Source organism: Micromys minutus (genome assembly GCF_963924665.1).
Source record: "Micromys minutus genome assembly, chromosome: X".
Taxonomy (NCBI): Eukaryota; Metazoa; Chordata; class Mammalia; order Rodentia; family Muridae; genus Micromys; species Micromys minutus.
In genome coordinates this window covers 91,741,330-91,763,955 of record NC_137970.1, presented here as the reverse complement: position 1 = coordinate 91,763,955, position 22,626 = coordinate 91,741,330, and the positions used below count along the sequence as shown (strand labels likewise).

Sequence of the window (22,626 nt, the reverse complement as noted above, 5' to 3'; positions counted from 1 at the left end):
CCTTTGTTATTTTATCCAGACCTGCCAAAAGCAATTATCTAACATCTTAGGAAGAATTTTTCCGAAATGTTCAAAAGTGTCCTTGTCTTTCACACTGGTGAATCGGTGGTGTGAAATGTTTTGTCTTGTGTATTTCATTAAACCGTTTTCCAAAATGAGAAATCAGTGGTCTTCATACTAGTCAGAGAGAAATTTCACCAATTTAAGTATAACAAAATTATCCACCCCCAGACACCATTAAGCCTATTTGGGAAATTAATTGCCAGCAGTATTTCTAGTATCATACTAGAACTTAAGGACATTCCCTACATTGGATTGCACAGCAGAAGCTGAAAGAACCTGACAAACATACATGCAAAAGGCAAAGAACTCAGAAGCTGCTCAAACAAAGAAGATAGCCTTCTCAGCAGCTTTAATCTAGTGTGGAAAATCAGGAAGGTCTCTGAAAAGTCTTGTGTTGGGTTCTCTTTAGAAGGCTGGAGAATCTACATTGTGATGTCAGACAATGGTCACTCCAGAGATGGTAAAATTACTTAGAAAAAGAGAATTCATAGCATACAGAAGGTTTTCCTTTGACTTCATTATATCTGGTCTTCCAGTTGGAATAAGTCACCCGTATTGAGGGATAATTTTCTCAAAAATTACCCTCACCATCTCCCATGGCTGTGCCTAGGAGGTAATTCTAAATCTAGCCAAGCTAACAACCACAGCCACAGAGAAGGGAAGTGCCTCCCAAGACTTCAGAAAACTTCAGGAAACTTCAGAAGATTCCTAGCTCAAGGTATGAGGAAGTAATCCTCCTTCCTTCAAATTACATTTCAAAAGAAGCCTCTGGCTATTTATTACCTAGCATCCTGGGGAGACTGAAGAAAACCATAGTAAAGGGTACACGGCAAAAAGATAGGAAAATGGTAAGAGTAAGTTAGAGCCAAGAGATAGAGCTTGCTACCCAATGCTACAAAGTGTCCTGTCACTGCAGGGGAATTGAGTTTCTCTCAGATAGAGACACAAGAAAAATGCTAATGAAGAGTCACCAAGAGACACTTTTCAGATCATAGATAGAGAGGCAGGAACAACTAGGTTGCTTTAACAAGATTCAATTGAAGTAACCCTTGCAGCTTGGGGTAAGGTCACCAGGAGTAGAAGTGGTAGGCAGACTGATGGCCTCTCATGGACCCTGGACATCTCCTGACCTTGGGGCTCATGTACATGGATTCAGAAAATTCTGGATACCCAGTGAATCCTGAAAGTAATAAATCTGGACCATTAAAAACAAAAACAAAAACAAGACCTCCCTAAACATTTTAAACTCTAACCCTTTTGAACCTGAATATTTTATTGGATATTCTCTGTATTTACATTTCAAATGTTAGAGGTCTTTGGTCCAGTGACCTGAAATTTTATGTGATCGAAGGTAGACAGGCATAAAACACTTGCACCCAAATCAAATACTTACTAATAATGAACCATGAAGCATTTTACTTTATATACTATAAAAGGGCTCCAGACCTTAACACCACTGACTCCATGATGGAAGTGCCATTCAGGCTGGAAAACTCAGCATACAGAGAGCACCACCTAACCAAACCTAAAAGACCTGATCCATCAAAGCCCATATAGTTTTGAGAAAGACTTAAAATGTACTAATCTTGCTTTTTGGGCTTCTGTAGTTCTGCTTCTGGCTAACTGTTCTTATTAATCTAAATATGTCAGCCCAAGATATGGTTTATATGTTTAAAAGCTCATCCTGACAAAGGCTGGGAGCTACACTGGGACCACAAACACTTAAACTGGTGTTCAAGTATCATTCTCTGGTGGGCACAACACACACACACACACACACACACACACACACACAAACACACACACACACACACACACACACACAAACACACACACACATACACACACACACACTTATATTCTTTGTTAAAACTGAAAACACATCTTTATAATTACACATGCTTACTTTTATTATTTTTATACAGAATTAATTATGGCCTAATTTGGCTTTCCAGGATGTAAAGGATCAGTTAATATTTTTCAGAGTTGATTCATTATTTTGACTTCATAATTTACATAATGAGAATGCTTCAAATAATAGGTAGTAAAAAGAGATGACTTTATTTAGGGTCACATAAAAGATGGAAATTATATCTTAAAATGATAGTTTATTTAGTTATCTTATTTTTGTTGATATCCTGCCATCGCCTCTAAATCAACCTAAAATGCATTCTCAGTAATAGTCAAGATCTTATCTTAGACCCAGGGAAACCCCTTAACTGAGGTCCAACTAGCGGTCCATTTCTCATATGAGTCAGAAAACTAATGCTCTGCTTCAAGTGGCCCTTTTTGGCACGCCGTTTATGGCGAATCCACACACGAGTTCATGTCCACATTCTACCACCTGTATGATTAAACTAGAGCCTCACTCAAGTTTGTAGGTTGAAAGCCAATCGCATCGGGGGGCAGGAGGGGGTGCGACACGTATCTGTGTCAGAGAGGAACGTGTGCAACCTAGGGTAACAATTTTAGTCTGGAGGACCCGGACAGCTCCTCAGAGGGCTTCAAGGAGCAGAGCCACAAGGGTGCGCCTTCTGACGAGCACAGGTCATGGCCCGTAAGTGCTTCTACTTCGACTACGACTACTATGGGGTGAACTTCTATGAGGAAGAAATCACGACTGAACCCGAGGAAAGGACGGCCTGCACAGAGATCGGTGGCAGCTTTGCCGACGAAGTAGAAGGCATCCTAAAAGAGCTGCTCTGTGAGAGCCAGCAGAGCACCATAGGCGAACACAGCCACCAAGGCTGTGACATGAATGACACCCAGAGTACTGAGCATGAAGAGCGAGAGGAGCTCAGGAACGTGGCAGAGACCAGCGAGCAGTCCTTTTTCAGGATTCCTCGGAAACCATACAAATTCACGCCTGGACAGCTGTGGGAACTGCAGGCAGTGTTCGAAGAAACTCAGTACCCAGACGCCCTCAGACGGTGTGTACCGGGTCTCAGAACTTGGGGCCCCCTTTCCTCTCCCCTGACCCCTCCTCACTCTTGTTAAAATGTTTTAATGTCTTTGAGGTTCAGCACACAGATTCCTTCACAGTGGCATACTTTGGTCTCTGAGGTACAAGCTCCTCAGAGAGCTTCAGGACACACAGCCTGAGCTGGCGCCACAGGTGTGCGCCCTCTAGCGAGCTCAAGCCGTAACGCAGACTGACTCTGAGCAAAGCATAACTAACCTACATAGCAGGCGGTGGAGGGTTTTGCAAAGCAGCACAGGCACACTGCACGCATTGTGTTCTGAGGGCCACCAGAGCCCTGTAGGTGACCACAGCCTCTCTTTAGTTTTGTTAAATCGGGGTCTAAGTTGTGCAGGCTGGCCTCGCACCAACTCTGTACCCCAGTTTGTTGTCCTTGAACTTGCGATCCTCTTGTCTCAGCGTCCTCCATCCATTAAAGAACTAAAAGGCAGGAAAGGTTCTAGACACAGCAGGCAACAATAGGTAACAAGTTATTAAAACTGAACTAGGACCGGTGCAGGGCAAGGCAGGCAGAGAGATGGCCCTTTCCACTAAGTAGAGAGGGGAATCTGAAAATTAAGTGTTTTTCATCAACCAAGCTGCTCACTTTTGAGTTAGTCATTTTAGACAAAGAAAAAGAAGCAGACAGGTTCATAGCTTCATGTAATGACCAGGCTGGATCTGTCCACCAAAGGCAGGAGAACAGGCTCACTAGGCTTTTGTCTCAGGTAAGGAGCATGAGGAAGGAGCAGAAAATTTCCTGTCTTATTAGTTTGAGGCCCCTTTCCCTAGCTGTGTGCAGGTTTGGTATTTGTTTAGCTCTTAGTCTCTCAAGAGCATGCCTCCCCTGGGTCACTGAGACTGCATCCTTGATGCAAACCGGGACTCCAAAACACTCACTGATCACTCCTTGGCTTCCTTTCATTTAAAGGATTGTCCTTACATATGGAAACATAAAAGCAGTTGCCTAAACCAAATCTCACTCACTCCTGCGCTCACACATGCATGTTTGCGCACACAGACACACACAAAAACCAAAACCATATATGGAGTCTCTTTCATATTGGCCGAGTACTGGGCATGGGGATGATGTTGTTCTTTGTCTTACAGAAGCTTTTCAGTTTCATGAGGTGCCATTTATTAGTTGTTGATCTCAGTGCCTGAGCTATTGCTGTTCCGTTCAGGAAGTTGTCCCCTGTACCAATGTGTTCAAGCCTATTCTCTGATTTCTCTTGTATCAGGTTCAGTGTATCGGATTTTATGGATCCCATTTTCTTATTAAACCTATTAGTCTGTATCTTTTGGTGGGAGAGTATTGACTGTGAATTTGGGGAGTTATTAATCATCAGTATTTATTGATTCCTGTTATTTTGCTCTGGTAGCATGGATTTTTCCCTCTTTTGATTCCATTTTCTGGGATTTTTTTTTATTTCTCTTGTCTTCTTGGGTGTAGCTAACCTTCTCTTCAGATTGGAGTTTCTTTCAAGTTCCTTCTGTGGAGGTGGACTGGTGTGTATAAATCATTTAAGTTTGTTTTTATTGTGAAATGCTTTTCTTTCTCTGCCAAATGACTAATAGTTTTGCTGGGTCTAGCAGTCTGAGTTGGCAGTTGTGGTCTCTTAGATTTTTAGTTTTTTAATATTTTACATTTTCTTTGGCTGAGATGACCTTATCGTGTACCATGTCTTCAAGATCTAAAATTCTGTCTCCCAGGTCTTTTCATCTGTTGTTAAGGCTTACGTATCAAGTTTTTCTTTGGCATCCTAAGGTTTTCCTTTCCATTTTTGTTTCTCTTTGGGTTTTCTTTATTCTATTCCTTTGTTAAGTCCTACGTTCGTGTCTTGAATATGTCTCAGTGTTTCATTCAACTGTTTGTGTTTTCGTGGTCTTTAAAAGCAGTTCTTCATGTCCTCTTTAGAGCCTTTGAACATGCTAATAATTGATGTTTTGGAGTTCCTGTCTTGTGCTTCAGCTCAGCTGTTTTACTTAATACAATAGTGTTGCTGACTTCCAGAGGAAGGATATTGTATTGGCTCATGCTTGTGTTTTGGTGCTGTGATCCAGGCATCCGAGACTCTGTTTTAGGTGTTTATTGATATAGACATCTGGTATCATCTTTGTTGGGTGAGTCCGTTGGTCCTAGCCAAGTGCGGCAGCTGTGAGGTAACTACACTCAAGGCAAGTGTGGCGGCTATTCACGCCTTGGCAGAACTGCTGTGCAGGTTAGTGGGGGATCAAAGAGGAAAGGATGAAAGGAGAAATGGAGAAGAACTAGAGGGATTCTTGAGTCTGCACCAGGAGGCTGAGTACCTTGGGCGGGGGCGGGGATAGAGGTGGGTTGGGAGGAGGGCCTCCTGCAGGCAGGCTGCAACAGAACCAAGAATAAGTATGATGAGTGAGACATTAAATCTTAAAATATGCACAGACCACACAAACTGTAGTTCATTTTCTCTTTGCCTAGTATGTAGTATTAAGTATTTGTCCTTTTTCTCTCCACAGAAAGGAGCTGGCAGAGCTCATGAATATAGAAGAACAGAAAATAAAGGTCAGTCAGCTTGCTTTTTAGTTTAGCAGGGTACTGATTTCAGACCCACCCCAGGACATAGATGACCATGTCCTAGGCTCATGTAATTGTTGTATTTTTTCGTGTGTGTTTTATTTTGGGAAATAACATTTGGACTATGGGGCCTTGACAGGTGGAAACTGGAAAAAGAAAAATTTAGCTGGAGTTTTTACTCCATGACTGGCAGTCACATATGTTCGTCCTAAAGTATCAGTGGAAAGAAGTAAATAGAATCTTCACTTATGTATCTATCTATCTATCCATCTATCTATCCATCTATCTATCTATCTATCTATCTATCTATCCATCATCTATCTACCTACCTATCCATCCATCCATCAATCCATCTATCTATCTAATCTATCATATATGTACATGTGTGTGTAGCATATGTAGTTTGAACATGTGTGATATACACATATATAACCCATAATTAACATGTGACACACGGGAGTCCTTCACAAGTGTCTTCTATTAGGCATCATTTTGAAACCCAGAGTAACTTGGAAATGGTCATATAATTGCATGGAGAATTTGGTCACAAAAGCTCACATAAGCAATTCATAAAAGAACGAATAAATAGAAAAATAGGATAAGGGAAATTTAGTAATTGAGCCATAAAACACCTTTCTTTCTTTCTTTCTTTCTTTCTTTCTTTATTTCTTTATTTCTTTATTTCTTTATTTATTTATTACGTTTCATCCTGATCGCTGGTCCCCCTTGTTCCAGTCTCCCCCTCACACAGTCCACCCACCCATTACCCCTTCCCCTTCTGGGTATCCCCCAACCCTAGCACATCAAGTCTCTGCAGGGCTAAGTATATCCTCTCCCACTTAGGCCAGACAAGGCCGCCCAGTTAGGGGGAATGGGATCCACAGACAAGCAAGAGAATCAGGGACAGCCCTTTCTCCAGTTGTTAGGTGACCCACAAGAAGACTGACCTGTGCATCTGTTACATATGTGCAGGGTGTGTGTGTGTGTGTGTGTGTGTGTGTGTGTGTGTGTGTGTGTGTGTGAAGGAGCTAGTTCCAGCAGGTATAAGGTCTTCAGTTGGTGGTTTAGTTTCTGAGAGCCCCAAGGATTTGGGCTAGTTGACTCTGTTGGTCTTCCTGTTGAGTTCTTATTCTGTCCAGTGCCCTCAGTCCTTCCCCCAACCCTTCTCCCTGAGCTCCTTCCAATGTTTGTCTGTGTGTCTCTGCATTTGTTTCAGTTTCTGGGTGGAGCCTCTAAGAGGACAGTTATGCTAGGCTCCTGTCTACAAATATAATAGAGTATCATTAATAGTGACAGGGATTTGTGCTTGTCCACGGGATGGGTTTCAAGATGGGCCAATTATTGGTTGACCGTTTCTTCAGTCTCTGGTCCATCTTCATCCCTGTATTCCTTTTAAACAGGATAAATTTTGGGTCAAAAGTTTTGTGGGTAGATTGGTGTCCTTACTGTTTCAACTGGGTTCTGCTTGACTATAGGAGGTGGACATTTTAGGATCCATATCCCTACTGCTAGAAGTTTCAGCTAAAGTCACTCCCATTAGACTGGAAGGCTCCTCAATCCCATGTCTCTGTCATGTCTTAGACATGTCTCCATACCCCCCTGTCCCTGCCAGCTACTTATTTCCATTCATTCTCCTGGCCCACTTGCCCTATCTCCTGCCTCTTCCCATACTTGATCCTGATTTCTTCTCCCACTTCCCCTGCCCATCTCTTCTCCTACCCAATTCCCTTCCTCCATCTGTATCCTATGTCCACAGGCTTGAACTCGTTGGTATAGGAGACAACTTCCTGAACAGAACACCAGTAGCCCAGGCACAAAGATCAACAATTAATAAATGGGACCTTATGAATCTAAAAGGCTTCTGTAAAGCAAATGACACTGCCAATAGGACAAAATGGACTGGGAAAAGATCTTCACTGACTCTACATCTGTCAGAGGAATAACATCGAAAATATATAAAAAACTCAAGAGTTTAGAGACAAACAAACCAAATAACCCAATTAAAAAATGGGCTACAGATCTAAACAGAATTCTCTGCAGAGGAATCTTGAATGGCTGAGAATCACTTAGAGAAATGTTCAAAGTCCTTAGTGATCAGAGAAATGAAAATAAAAACAAGCCTGCGATTCCACTTTATACCAATCAGAATGGCAAAGATCAAAAACTGAGGTGACATCAGATGCTGTCGAGGATGTGGAGAAATGGAACACTTCTCCATTTCCGGTGGGAGTGCAAACTGTACAACCACTCTGGAAATCAGTCTGGTGGTTTTTCAGAAAATTAGAAATAGTTCTACTTGAAGACCCAGTTATACCACTCTTGAGCATATACCCAAAGGATGCTCTACCATACTTTAAGGATGCATGGTCCACATAACAGCTTTAGTTCCAATAGCCAGAAACTGGAAACAACCTAGATGTCCCTGAACCAAAGAATGGATACAGAAAGTGTGGTTCATTTACACAATGGAGTACTACTCAGCTATTAGAAACAATGACTTCATGCTTTTTTTTTTTAGGCAAATGGATGGAGCTAGAACCCTGAGTGAGGTAACCCAGTCCCAAAAGGACATGCATGGTATATACTCACTTATAGGTAGATATTCTCCATAAAGTATAGGATATCCATGCTACACTCCACACTGTCAAAGAAGCTAAACAAGAAGGTAGGGCAAGGGAGGATGCTTGGATTTCACATAGAAGGGGGAATTAAAGCTGTTCCCATAATCTAGGGCCTCTTCAAAATAGGTGAGACAAATGTAGAAAAAGCTCGATGAATTTGTTTGTTTTGGAAGGTTTTGAAAGGTGATCTAGACAGTTCTAAATTTAAGTTTCTGGCAGTATTTTATCTTGTGCCCAACATATTGCCCCAAAATTCCCACTAGGGTGGAGAAGAGTCAGCTCTTGGCTACAAAGCAAGTACATGACCACACTGCCATGCATGAGACTTTGTCTAAAGACAGTTAAAAAAATAAGCATAAGCCTATGTGCAGAGAGCTTAGCAGGTGGCTGTAACTAGGTGAAGTTGTACAAAATAAAGGACACAGTATTTTGTACCATGTAATGTTTTTCTTTCCATTTCTGGTGGTGGCATACAAACCAGGAACTAAGAAACTATAGGCAAATCCTTGACCACAGCAAATACCTGCAGCCATGTAAAGCATTATGAACACTTAAAAACTGCATTGTGGGTTTGAAAGACATTTATGGGGACAAATGATATTGCATGATGTTTCCCCATCAAAGCAACAAGTGCTAAACATGTTACTCTAATTCCTCTCTCCCTCCAATTTCAGGATTGGTTCAACAATAAGAGAGCCAGACATAGGAAGATACAGAGGGAAATTCTAAGGGGCAAGATCATCCGTCCTACCCAGGACGAACTTCGCATGAAGACTTTGGTGAAATTCAAGAATATCATCATTTTCCAAGAGCAGGTGGGGGATGGTCTCTTCTGGGACCACCAGAACTGGGACCTCCAGAACCAGGCTGTCCAGGACAGCCCTATCTCCCTTCTCTTCCAGTTGAAATAAATTACAGAAGTATCCATTTACTCCTTGCGTGTGCCCCCACAGAAAAGGATATGTTGTATTAATATTTCTATAAAAGGTAGCTCAGAGCAGCTGAGGGGGCTTTGATACACAGTAGAGAAACCCTCGCTTGCAGAACAAGGGCAGACTCTGCCTCTGCAGCATTCGCAGGCAGTAGCATCCTTACTTCACATGCTTTTGCAGCCTCCTAGGTGCTTGTCAGGTCCTTCCCTGGGACTTCTGTGGTCCTACTGTGTTCTAGCCCACTGATCCCCTCCTCCACCAAGGTGTCTGGGAGAAAGTCTTAGGGGGAGGTAATGGGACCAGAATCTGAAAGCCAAGAAAGATGAGCCCTGGGCACCAGCAGCAGCAGTAGCTGTGTGTGGCTAAGGAGCAAGCATTGGTCACAGAACAACAGACCTGTCCAGAGAAAAATAAGGAGTGGGAAACTTGGGGGAAGGGTGGAGATAGCTACTTGTAGTTTGATAAGGAAAGTGCACCTGTATAAATTCTCCATATTTTTATTATTCCTGCCCCGACTCATCAAATACTTATTTCATCATTTTTTTTTCACAAAGAGGACAGTTTAGATTTGACTTTATCTTGTCTAAGCATTAAAGGGTGCCTTAGGAACTCTCTGGTGTAGCCAGGGAGACTGCTCAGTGAGAGCACGATCAAATTCCTGAAGACCTGGCTTTAGTCCCTGGGCCCCCACATAATGGAATGGAGTCTCCCTAGTTCCCCTCTGACTTCCATATGCTCGGGTGTTATGCCGTGCTCGTACATGTAATTAAAGTAAAATCTAATAAAGAACTGTAGTTGAGAAAGAGAACTGACTCTATCAGGTGTGCTTCCTTACAGGCACATTCATTTTTAGCTGTGAGATTTTGTGTGGTGTGTGCACATTTGTATTTGTGGGTAAAATATGCAGGAGGATACACCAGCTGTCATTCTTCACCAGACTCCCACCTGATTTTTCATAGTTTGTTTCATTTGAGTGTATGTATGTTTTTGTGTGCATGTGTGTGCATGTGTGTGTGAGTGTGTGTGTGTGTGTGTGTGTGTTATAGAGAATGAGGGGAGAGGGAGGGACACGAGAGAGAGAGAGAGAGAGAGAGAGAGAGAGAGAGAGAGAGAGAGCGAGAGAGAGAGAGAGGGAGGGAGTGAGTGAGTAGGGGAGGGGAGGGGAGGGAGGGAGGGGGAGGAAGAGTAGAGACACAGGCACATCTGTGAATGGCAGATGGATGTTCTTTTAGGAGTCTCCTTCTGGCCTCTGTGGCAGTCAAGGTAGTGTACCCGTTGTTTTTGGACTATGCTTCCTTTTTGAGGGCATTTGTCCCAACAACTTGTAACCAATGCTCCTGTCTCTGCAGGTTATCTCCCTGCATGTGTGCTGGGATTCCAGACACCCACCACTGTATCTGACCTTACGAGGCCCTGAGAGCAAATTCAAGTAAAACAGCCTAGAATGGATGCAGAGCGTGGAAGACAAACCTTCTATAGATGCCTGGTTAAGGAATTCTTAGGCTATCTTGTAGGTAACTTGAAGTCAGCCTACTCTCTAAATAGATCATGGGCTCCTTCTCATTCATTACTGAGTTCATTATCAAGACAGGCTTTGCAATGGTAGCCTTTTCCCACATATGCCCCATCACATTGAGACCCCATTTGGAGACCTCTGTAGTCTCCTGAGCAAGAATAATTTATGATTAGAGAACAGTTACAATGGGCAGGGGCACAGCTCTTGCTCAGATGTCAGAATGTAGACTTTATTTTATTCTTTGATAAGACACCAAGATGGAATTAAGGACTCGAAACTGCTCATTAGTTGGCATATCATCCTATCCTGGAAGAAGCCATCAAAGATACTAAATCTGGAGGAAGAAAGACAATGAATTCAAATGATTGCATGCAGCGAAACACAGCTTGTGCTGACTTTGTGTGGCTGAGGTTGTGTGGTGTCACACATGCCAAATGCTCTGGTTTTTCATGGCTTTCTGGATGGAGCCCCTCCCCATACACCACAAGAAAACATTAACCCAAAAATATACTAGTAGCCTCATGACGTGATTGAACAATGATAAAACATCACCCACTCTTACTGTATAATGTCTAGCCTCAGTGGAACCAATTTCTAGTCTCAATGGAAACTGAATTGCCCATTTGTTTTCTCCATTGCCACATTAACCCCATGGGTTGAACCAGTCCCTTTCCATCTGTGGTTTCAGGCATGGCTTCAAGAGAGGAATCCACAACAGAGGTAAAGCAATATTCATGCATGTACCACATGGGAGCCAGATTTTCATGGTGGGCCTGGAGAAGCCCTAGAGGGTCATCCTTGCACCTACTATTGTAATGCTTTCTGTGATTGATAACAAGTGTTAATAACAGGTCTTAATGTGTTAAAGCCTTGAGCCTGCCATGCTTGGTCATGGAACCCTCTAGTAGTAGCAGCCTGAGGGGCTTCCCTGATTACCACCTGCCGTGCACACTTTACCTTCACTCTGAGTGTACAGGATCCCTAGTGGACCAGAGCTCCTCCAGCCCATTCTTTGTGTGGAGGATACAGAACTGGAGCTCTGGTGTCAGAGGAGAATTTTTCACAGTGTTGGTAATAATTTCATAGCTAATCCACACGTGTTTATGATTCTACCATTTGTTTTGTTTTCTTCTGGCAGCATCTACTCCTGGCCTAGAGTTCCTGGATGAAGACAGATGTTGACACTTTGGATCATTCACACAAATCACAAGCCTCTGCAGATCATTTCAAAATGAGTTTCAAACTAAGTAACTGTTAAAAAAGAGAAAGAATAACCTAGGAGTCAGTAGGATCTTATTCTCAGCCTATTTTTTTTTCACTTTCATTTTCTTTTTCTTTCTTCTTCATTTATTTATTTTTTAATTTATTTTGGTTTTTAGAGACAGGGTTTCTCTATGTCATCCTGGATGTCCTGGAACTTAATATGGAGACCACATTAGTCTCAAATGCACAGAGATCTGCCTGCTTCTGCCTCCTGAGTGCTGGAGTTAAAGGAATGCACCCCACCCTCATCCAGATCTCATAAATATTAAGTACAGGGTATCTGGTCCATGAGCCTAAGAGCAGTTATGACAACAATCTAAAGAGAAGTCTGATCTCAGAGCCACATTTCACATTTTCCAAAAATGCCCCCTTCTTCTCATTGTATAATTGTATCCCTAAATTATTAATCACACATTCATTCTACTGTAATCTCACTTAACTGCTGCTTGCTCATGAAAAGAAACAAAAATCAAACAACCAAATATCCACGATAATACCAGAGTGCAACATCCTTTAAAAGTCAAACCCCAGTCCTCCCCCTTTGCAGCAGTTCTAAGACTGGCTGAGTAGGCTGTTGCCACAATGGTGCTGTAAATAAACAACTTTTACATTGAAAGAACTCCTCTTGTCATTCCTGGTGGCTTCAAAATCCATAATGCTACCTGCATGTTTTCTGTATGCTTGAATGAATTTTATAATAAATTACATTGTTACTCATCTTTGAGGCTTATAAACCGAAATCTGATTACCATTATAGATCCTGTAGACAAGCTACAGAAAATAAAGCAGATGGCCACCTTTCCACCTCTACTCTGAGATCCTTCTCCTCCCTGGGAACTATTAGCCAGGAAGTTTCCCTGCACTCCTTTGGCTGTTCCTATTTCCTTCCAGACTCTGGGTATAGCCTTTCATCTCTTCACTAGCTAACTCTGGACAGTTGTATAGTTTTGTGTTCAAAGTTTCATCCTTACAGCACATCATTACCCTTGCCATCAGTGCCAAGTTCACCCTTATGGCTTTCCAGTTCTAGTATATTCCTATTCTCCAAGTTGCTCTTCAAGAGGAAGAGATGCTATGTCCAAGAAGGGATATGTCACTGAGCCCTAACATTCAGGTAGGATGTGAAATTTACCTAGGATCCTCCAGGATAATGAAGGAGGAGGCCCCTTCTGCATGCAAAAGGTGTATGGTCACTGTATTCTCTTATTTTGGACAAGAAAGGACATTTTTGTCTATGTACTAGGCACAAAGCTGAACACAAAGTCATCCCATTCTGTGGGGAAAAGATGATAAACGTAACCAGTATTTTGAGAATCATTTTCCTTTCTTTATTGCTATTGTATGTGACTAAACAATCTTTTTATGACCAGCAGGATCTGCCATGATGTTGCTGGCACATGATGAACCCTATCGGCTTCTCAGGAACAGAAGTACTACTCTTGCGGTCTTCATTCATCTGAGCGGAAAAGTTGTTCAAGGTACCAGATGGAGCATTTCCGAGTAGTAACTCCTTATGTATTTTCCTGTATTTAGCTCTCTTATTTTTAAACCAAGCCTAAAATAAGACCAAGATATAGTTAATATTAGGACGGGAAGACACACGGTGCAATGTCATATAGAACATTCTTCCCTTCACAGAAGAACAGCTTTTATAATTAATTGCTCACAAACTTTTCAGGGCTTCAAGTATTACCCAGGGTACAATGTGCTCACAGCACGGACAATCCCGGTTTCCATCTTGTCACCACCAAAATCCATCAGACAAATTTACTTAGCACACACAGCACCAGACTCCCTCTTCTGCAGAAGCCTTCAGAAAACAAGTTTGCCAAACTCTGGACACCATCAGATTCATTCTATAGACAGACTTTCAAAGCAGTTAAGCCTTGCCTTCTTCATAAAGAAAAGAGATTTGGGGAAATATATCAGAAGTAATACATGGTACTAAGCTTGGAAATTTAAGTTCAGAGCTGCATTTGTCTTCCATCTTACTAAAACCTTACAGAAGAGAACGAGCTCTTACCCTACATCATTTTCACCTTAAACCGTTTCCCCATTGTGTAGAAAGGCAAGTCATCTCCTGCTCCACATTTATTCACTCACTCTGTTAGCTATGTGCATGTGTTTAGTAGCTAATGAAAGGAGACTTGGAAATGTATATTCAACATTAGATGGAGCTAAGAGCGTCTTATAAAAGGACTGGGAGAAGGACTGTGGACCTGAAGAAAGAACAGGGACTCCACTGGAAGACCAACACAGCCAACTAACCTGGACCCTTGGTGGCCACAGAAACTGAATCACCAACCAAAATGCAAACATTGGCTGGACATAGGGCCCCTGCACACAAGTAGCAGATGTGTGACTTAGTCTTCATGTGCGTCTCCCAACAACTGGAGTGGCAGGCTATTCCTAAAGCTGTTGCCTGTTTGTAGAATCCATTCAACTAACTGGGCTGCCTTGTCTGGCTTTAGTGGGAAAGGATGTGCTAGGTCTTGCAGCAACTTGGTATGCCGGGATGGGGGGAGGTTAAAGATACTCAAAGGTGGCTCTCCCTTCTCAGAGGAGAAGGGGAGGGGGATGTGGGGGAGGGTCTTATGAGAAGGTACTGGAAGGGGACTGATATTGGGATGTAAAGTGAAGAGATAATTAAATAAATAGAAAATAATCTTCAGAGGATCCTTTTGTCACACATGTCAGTATCAATTAGGGGACACATGCAGGTGTGTATGACATGTGTACATTCATACCCATATGCATGTGTGCTATAGTTGGACATTCTTTTTCTTTTAGTTGGACATTCTTAAACCCCATTTCTTTCCCACAGAGAAGACCTAGTTTCTTCCTTTACTGCTAGAAATCAGGAAGAAACAGTAGCTGGAGTTTACTTTTTGAAAAATCCTTTCTACTTCCAAGAACAAGTGAGTGTGACTCTTGCTAGACATAGAAGCTCCGACGGTATAAGGCAAAGCCATGCCTGTCCTGACGGGAGTCTGAGGTGGAGTACCCTAATCAACTTGTACTGACCTTCACCTTGCATTCGTCCACATGAATGAGGTCTGCAAGTGCTTTTCTAAGGAGAGAAAAGAACACAGGTTAGCCACTGCCACTGGGGGAGAGAAGGAAAGTGCACCTGTATAAATTCTCCATATTTTTATTATTCCTGCCCCGACTCATCAAATACTTATTTCATCATTTTTTTTCACAAAGAGGACAGTTTAGATTTGACTTTATCTTGTCTAAGCATTAAAGGGTGCCTTAGGAACTCTCTGGTGTAGCCAGGGAGACTGCTCAGTGAGAGCACGATCCAATTCCTGAAGACCTGGTTTTAGTCCCTGGGCCCCCACATAATGGAATGGAGTCTCCCTAGCTCCCCTCTGACTTCCGTATGCTCGGGTGTTATGCCGTGCTCGTACATGTAATTAAAGTAAAATCTAATAAAGAACTGTAGTTGAGAAAGAGAACTGACTCTATCAGGTGTGCTTCCTTACAGGCACATTCATTTACTTTCTGTGTAGCAATGCTTGTTTTGTTGGGTATGGGTAGAAATGCAGGAAGACATGCTTAAATGGCAGTCCCTTTGTTCTAAAATTTACTTCTTTCATTATATATGATATTGTACACATAATATTATTCAATTTTATGTATGTTACTAGATATTATTATATTGTTTTATATATTACATATATTAATATTATATACAGACAAGCAGACATAACACTGCTCCAGACAGCAGCTCTAGTAGAGGTGTTAAATTTGGGACTTTCGTCTTCCCTTTGACCTTGTTGAGGTAAGGATTTCCCTGCTGTTTCTGAGGCTATGCTGCTTACTAGATGTATGTGCCTCACAATATTGTGGTTTCCCCTGAGTGTGCCCGCCATCTGCCTGAAGGGATGATGACATTTAGACACTCATCATTACTTCTGGCTTTCTAATTGGGTCCCAAGAACAAAGAGATGTTCAGGCTTGTGTTTTAAGTACTTTTGCTCCATGAGCATCCGCTTCTTTTTTGATTAACTATATCTGACAGTGGTCCCATATTCACTGAGATGATCCCCAGGGTTCTGGCCTCCCTTACCTCCTACGAATGGTACCTCTTATTTTTCTTTAACCAGGAGGGAACAGACTGCTCAAATTAGGAAACAGAGAATTATTATGGCCAGCGATTCAGCTTCTTGGTATAGTCCACAAAAGACTTAAAGCTGTTTGTCCAGACAAACAAAGCATAGTTCACTCGGACCACAGGTCAAATGCATTCAGCTATCCCTCTGTGTGTGGTGATAGAAGTGGATTAGGAAGATAGAGGATGCTCTTGAGACATTCAGCTTCAAGAAAGCAAAGATTCTACCACATGCAGAAGCACACACACGGGCACTGAGGATACTAGTAAGAGCAACAGGGTAGTCTGAGAGGGAGAAGCTTTGCAGGACATGAAGACAAAATAGTACAATAGGCCAGAGGGGGCCACGGACAAAGGTTTAATAAGTGCGAGCATTTGTCTTAGCATCATACAACTCTGAAAAACTTTTCTCCAAAAGTTTGGAAACTGCTACATGCTCTGCACTTTAGACTTGGCTTATACAGGGGCTTCGGTGTGTTTTTTTTCTAAGACCACCATAAAGTGAAAGAAACTCACTGCAGAGAATGTGAAAGAGACACATCACTGTGGGCATTAAGGCAGTTTGTCCAAAGTACATGAAGAGGTTGACCTTTAGTCCCAGATGCCACCTTCCTCACCCCTGCCATAAATTCAGCTGAAGATTTTACGGTTTCGGGGCCAAGAAGGGAAGCAGGCCCAGCCAGGTACCAAGCTAATCTCATCTACTAAGGAGGCCGAGACAGGACTTCAAGATCCTAAGTTCAAGCACTGGTTGTGGGTAGACGGAGAACAAATCCACCTTTGTTAATGCACTGTCTTTCTTAAATTATAATGTGAAATGGACTTTGGATTAAACTTGGGAAAGAGAATTGGCCTACCATTTCTAGGGCTTCTGAGTTCAATACTCAGGATGCATTTCTGTGTGTTTTGTTTTTTGCTTTTTGTTTTTATTAATGAGGAAGTGGGCAACAGGATTGAGTAAAGGAACCCAAAGTCACTGAAAACAGTGGATTCTGAAACAAAACGGCATATATTTACCTTCGGTGTGCATCAGGATACTGGGTCTCTTGGAAAGTCTTCTCCAATTCGCACTGTTGGGCATAGGTGAACTTTTGGTGTTTTATTTGCCTATTGTGGGAACGACGAGAAACTGCTCCAGCTGCCTTCTCGGGCTCACTGGGACCGGCTTGTGGTTCCTTCCTTGTTTCATGGCTGTAGGTTTGCTTGTGTTTACAGCTCAGGTGGTCGTCCTGGTCCCTTCCAAAGTGGCAACGGGTTGCAGCCACGGCCACCCTCTGCTGAGGGTCAGTCAGTATTTCTTCCTCATAGAAGCTCACCCCGTAATAGTCGAGATCGAAGTAGAAGTATCTGCTCTCCATTGCTAGAGCTTTGCAGACGCAGCGCCTCTCAGCTCACGGGCGAAAATTCTGCGCATGTCCCACACTATACACTTAACTCGCTCCTGGGTGTGGCTAAGCTTAGGCACGGAAGTAGGGGGTTGGGTTACGTGTGGGCGTAAAGAGGAGAATCCACGCCACGGGGGCATACAGTTGCCATTAGGAGGCCTGGCCAAAGGGCTGCTTCAAACAAGATGCTGACTTTAGGGTATATTCAAGAAAGGAGGCCTGAGTTGGACCTGAATTCAGGCGTCTCCCAGGATCTCAAGAGAGTCCACTGAAGAAGACTAAAAATGGATATTTAAGGTTATTTGAAGGCAGAGAATAGGGTAGAGATAATAATTCAAAAGAACACTGTCTAACTTGGGAAACATCTCATAGTCCCACCTTCCAAGTTTATAGCCCAGGGTTCTCCTTGCTGGAGTTAAGTTGACACTGTGGGTTTGGGGGAATCTGCTCCATATTTCTTTTGAAGACAATGGAACCAGAGTTGGCTAGGTCCATCTAGGTACAGGAGCAGAATTTTAAGCATTGCCCTTGGTAAGATTCAGTAACAAAGAAACCCCAATGGTCACTGTGGGAATGTTACCCCTGTCTAGGGGTGAGCACAGACAGGAATGCTAAGGTAGCATGGGGGTCCTGCCTTCTTTGTGTCGCAGGGAAGGTTAAAACTTCAAATGGGGCAGGGCATTAGAATACCTCCCTAGCAGAACACTTTACACAGAGGTTAAAGAAACACAAACACTAGGCAGCTGTCTAACCGGTTAATTTAGAGTTATCACTTGAGTCTTTAGGATAGTGCTCAGTCATAGAGAACTTCTACTCCAGGGTGAGTGAGGGGCTTTGTTCTAGGCCTAGCACTGAAACCAAGCAAACAAAAGATGTAACTCTACAGAGACGATGTTTTACTGTGCTTGGAATTGGGGGGGGGGGTAAGGATCACCTTTGTGTCCAACAAAGGAATACAGGAACAAAACTAAAATCAACAGAATTATTATTATTACTATTATTATTGGTAAAAGTGGGTGCTGGAATCCAAATCAGGTCAGTGAGTGAGAGTGCTTGGCCAATATGCACCCAGTCTTTCATCGCTGACTAGGTGATGACGGCTTATCACCCCATTAGTGGGAAATTAAGTTTAGAATTTGAGCAGATTCATTAGTCACTACAAAAGAGAAAGTGGCCGGGGGTTCAGGAAACAGGAGCCCATATCAGGCTAAATAAATTTAATAGAAAAAAATCCTGGTTTTCTCACTAGGAAGGGTTTCATTATTAAGAGACTCTAAAATATCAAATGCAATTATTTTTGCTTAATCATGGGAGGTTCTTGTAACCTGGAGAGACTATAGCCAAAGATTACAGGGCTGCAGAACTTGGTGTGAGCAGGATTATGGCAAAGATTATTTCTGCAACAAACAAACAAAAACCCCAAAAGGTCTGGTTTTGGAGCCAGGTAGGTAGCTCTGTGAGTTAAGTACTTGCTTCTTACCAGTGCCTGGCTCCCTGACTTCAGATCTTTGAAACTATGCAAGAGCTAGACAGATTGGGTTTGAAATATCACTCAGTGAGTAAAGAGGCCTGCACCAAGCCCAATGACTTGAATCCAATTTCCTGGATCCAAGACTGGAAGGAGAGAAGCATTCGCTATGTAGCTTTCTAAACGTTTTCCCTACACGGAGGAGTTTTGTTTCTGCTATTTTGATAAAATATACTGGCAAAAAGTAACTTAGGGTCAATTCTCAGGTACAGTCTATAGCTGCAGAGACATCCAGGCAGGAATTCACGTCAGCATGTCACACCCACAGCGAAGAAGTGAGAGCGAATAAACACAGGCATGCTTCTGGTACTCGGCTAATTTTCTCTACTCTTATACGGGCTAGGGCCCAAAACAAGGGAATGATGCCGCCCACTCTCAGGATGGTTTTCCCCATGTAACTAATGTAAAATGGTCCCTCACAGACACACCCAAGGCCAACTTCAGCTATACGATCCCTGAGTGCAATTCTTGCCCAAGTGAATCTAAGCTGTGTCCAGTTGACATTTCAAACTAATGACCACAATGACCTGAAACAGTAAATTGTAGTTGTTTTATTTTCACTGAATTATTTAATTGGAAAATATTTTAGAGATATTTACTTGTTTACTTTTGGTGTTCTTGTCGCCAGGAAAGACTTTAATTAAAACCACAGTGCACTGCCATTACCAGTTTGAAGAAATATTTTATTTCATTTTATATAAAAATGACCTAAAGGCGTAGAGCAGCAGGACAGTTTATCGAGTTAAGGATGCTTGCTTGCTGCAAGCCTGATGACCTGAGTTCCAGCTGTTGTAATACTGAGTGTTAATGCCCTTCTTACACCCCCAGATAACGTCACCTCTCACTCCTCACAACAGAAGCATCCTTTTTCTTTGCAAAGGGCAGTAGATACAACATAAATCTACAACTGATCAAATTGCAGAAAAGAAATGGCTATGGGATGGCAGCCCCAATAGGTACTTGTATAATGCAACACTTACAGGTAACTCTCATCGAACATGGAGGACAAGGGAACAGAAACATTGTAGAATCCAGAATGAGCAGGACAACAACTGTGAGACATAGTATTGTTTAGGCATGACAGGGACACTGCACTCATAAAATCTCAACAATATGGTTACCTAACAAATCGCTGAGCAATGACAATACCAGTTAACATAACTTAGTCCCACACCTACATGCAGGGCTACTGGCAATCAATGGCTCCTGAAAAGGGGAGAATCTATTTTCTTCAGGAACAAACCCCCTGATGAGTTACCCAATCCCAAGTTGTCAGCCCCAAGCGCACGTGCACACACACAAACACACACACAGATAATCACTGACTAGACTCCGTAGGTCATATTCATGTAAGGATAATTAAGACGGCATGGGTTCAAGAGGGATTGGAAGGACAAACCCGGAAGGAGTGGAATGGCATAGGAAGGGGCAGAAAGGATGTCAATGTAGTACTCATGTATGGATGCAGAAAGGAGACATTTAATAACATTCACACCTCAAACACAGTAGCAATTCAGGCTCTGAAAAGCCAGCCCACCCCTACTTGCAAATGGGAGGCAGAGGCAGGAAAACCTTTAAAAATTCATGCACCAGCTAATTTTGCTTATATAGCAGTGAGCCAGACAGACCCTGTCTCAAGCAAGATGGAAGGTACCCAAGATCGTCTGTGGACCTCAACTTGGGTGATGGGGTAGCTGTGTATCCACCACAGACTCACAAATGACATAAAAGCCACCTCTCATTTTATGGAGGTGAATACCATGCTGAGAGAAATATGGTTATCTAATACGTACAGCTTTCTTTCTTTTTTTTTTTAACACAATAGGATCTGAAACATTCAAACTCTTCCTTTGTGTTAGTCCTGTGGAGGAGCACATTTAAGAGTGTGAAGGGCTGCAGGGGAAGATGAACCTGAGACAGAACTGACAGCACAGAATTTGGCCTGGGCAAGAGACACCCGTGTGCACAGCAGACCGTGAAAGCACGGGGGCAGGCAATCAGCTTGGAAACACAGGACAGCTTTAGAGAAACAGGCCAAAGCATGGCATAGGCTCATGAGGGCAAGCCTGCCCAGACCTCAGACTTGGAAATTACCTGTGAGCATGAGTCTCTTGGTCAGAGGCCTGATGCAAAGCACAGGGACTCCTAACATCCTTTTCAATACTTCATCCCAAGAAGTTCCACCAGACTCCTTGTAAAGGACCTGTCAGTAGGAAGGCAGGGACTCTCTCCTGAGGATGTCATCTCAGGTGTCCCTCCTTTTCCCGAAGTAAGTCTTGTTCTTAAAATTCCATGTGAACTTCTGAAAACTGGATCCTGGGTTGCTTGGAGATTTGTGTATCGTAGATCAAGAGAGGGAGGGGGGATCCCAGAATCCACAGGCATCTAGTGAAGGAGGCTGCATTCTTCATAGTGATGCTGAGCAGGAAATGGTCCTTTGCAGCACACGAGTTTTCTCAGGAAAGGACCAATCCACTTTCCCCTTTCACTGTCAGGACATCCTTGGATTCTGACAACAGCTAAGGAAGAGAGGAGTCCCCCACCCACTCTGCTACATTCAGTTGCAGCAGGACCAAGCACATCTCCCCCTGAGGCCAGACAAGGCAGCCCGGCTATGGGCAAGGGATGCAAATGCATCAATAACCTTCAGATGAGTCTTAAATACAGCCTGACCCCCAAGACCGTATTCAAGCCGAAACGGAGGAGAGGCTCATACCCTCTCCCAGTCCACGCGGCTCCTTTTAGGTTCATTTAGTGACAAAGGAACAGGCTTCTGAAAAGTTACAAGTCCACCTCCCTAACTGGCAACCACGCAACACACCAAAAATCTTCTTCAGCACACTAGATGCTTTGTGAGGATGAGGACATTGTAACTTTGAAATTCATCACACATTCCAGTAGTGGCCAGATTATGCCAGTTGTAGAATAACATCCAGTCCTTTGTATTTTTCATCAATTACTGTAGTTAGATGGAGAAAGATTTGTTTTAGTGTTTTCTTTTATGAACACACATTCAACTAGATATGATTTTGTAGGCTCAGATTTTTCAAAACCTACTTTTAAAAAGGGTTCTCAATCCTGTTGACTCCCCTTCTGGCCCACTGTTCAAAGGCAGGGGAGAACAGATGGTAAATATGACAAGGGGATATAGACCTGTGTAGAAGTAGCTTTGGGGGTGGTTCCAGTCTCCGTTGCCAGGATATCAGCAGTCCAGTTCAGTGATGTCCGGGTACCAGACATGAGTCGGCAGCAGTGGCATGATCCAGCAGAAAGAGCCAGGCTGCTGTGGACTCAGCAATAGTCAGCCCGAGGCTGCAAGCAGAACCCGCTGGGATGCTGGAAGGTCTCTGCTGTGCCTCTCTCAACGAAGGAACGATGTGAGACCACGGAAGTGTTGAGCGGTTAGCTATGCAAGCACCATTTCACTGTCTGTCGAGCCGTATTCCTACTCTCTCCAAACATGTCCTCTCACAGGCCTCGCCTCAGCAAAACACCACCCAAGTCTGTACCATGACATAACCAGAAACTTTCACTTCACAATTCAGGCTAGATTAATATTCCCTTTTAATCATTCAACTTATCTAAAAACATTGCCAGGCAGCCCATAAGCCAGGATTTAAAAAAAAAAAAAAAAAAAAAAAAACAACTTATATAGTTACTTGGAGAGTATTAAGCTGAGTCCTAA

General features: G+C 42.9%; 2 protein-coding genes across 2 annotated transcripts; one reads left to right on the top strand and one right to left on the bottom strand.

The window, feature by feature from the left end:
• Positions 1 to 2,613: 2,613 nt before the first annotated feature.
• Positions 2,614 to 9,111, top strand: LOC308415134 (uncharacterized protein; the record flags this gene model as incomplete). Its single annotated transcript, XM_080910193.1, has 3 exons — positions 2,614 to 2,993; positions 5,522 to 5,567; positions 8,875 to 9,111. The coding sequence occupies 3 exons, from the start codon at positions 2,614 to 2,616 to the stop codon at positions 9,109 to 9,111; spliced, it is 663 nt and encodes a 220-aa protein (XP_080766319.1).
• A 4,160-nt stretch (positions 9,112 to 13,271) lies between these two features.
• On the bottom strand, positions 13,272 to 17,386 carry LOC308415674 (pituitary homeobox 3-like; the record flags this gene model as incomplete). Its single annotated transcript, XM_080910738.1, has 3 exons — positions 13,272 to 13,466; positions 14,936 to 14,981; positions 17,046 to 17,386. The coding sequence occupies 3 exons, from the start codon at positions 17,384 to 17,386 to the stop codon at positions 13,272 to 13,274; spliced, it is 582 nt and encodes a 193-aa protein (XP_080766864.1).
• Between the last annotated feature and the right edge of the window lie 5,240 nt (positions 17,387 to 22,626).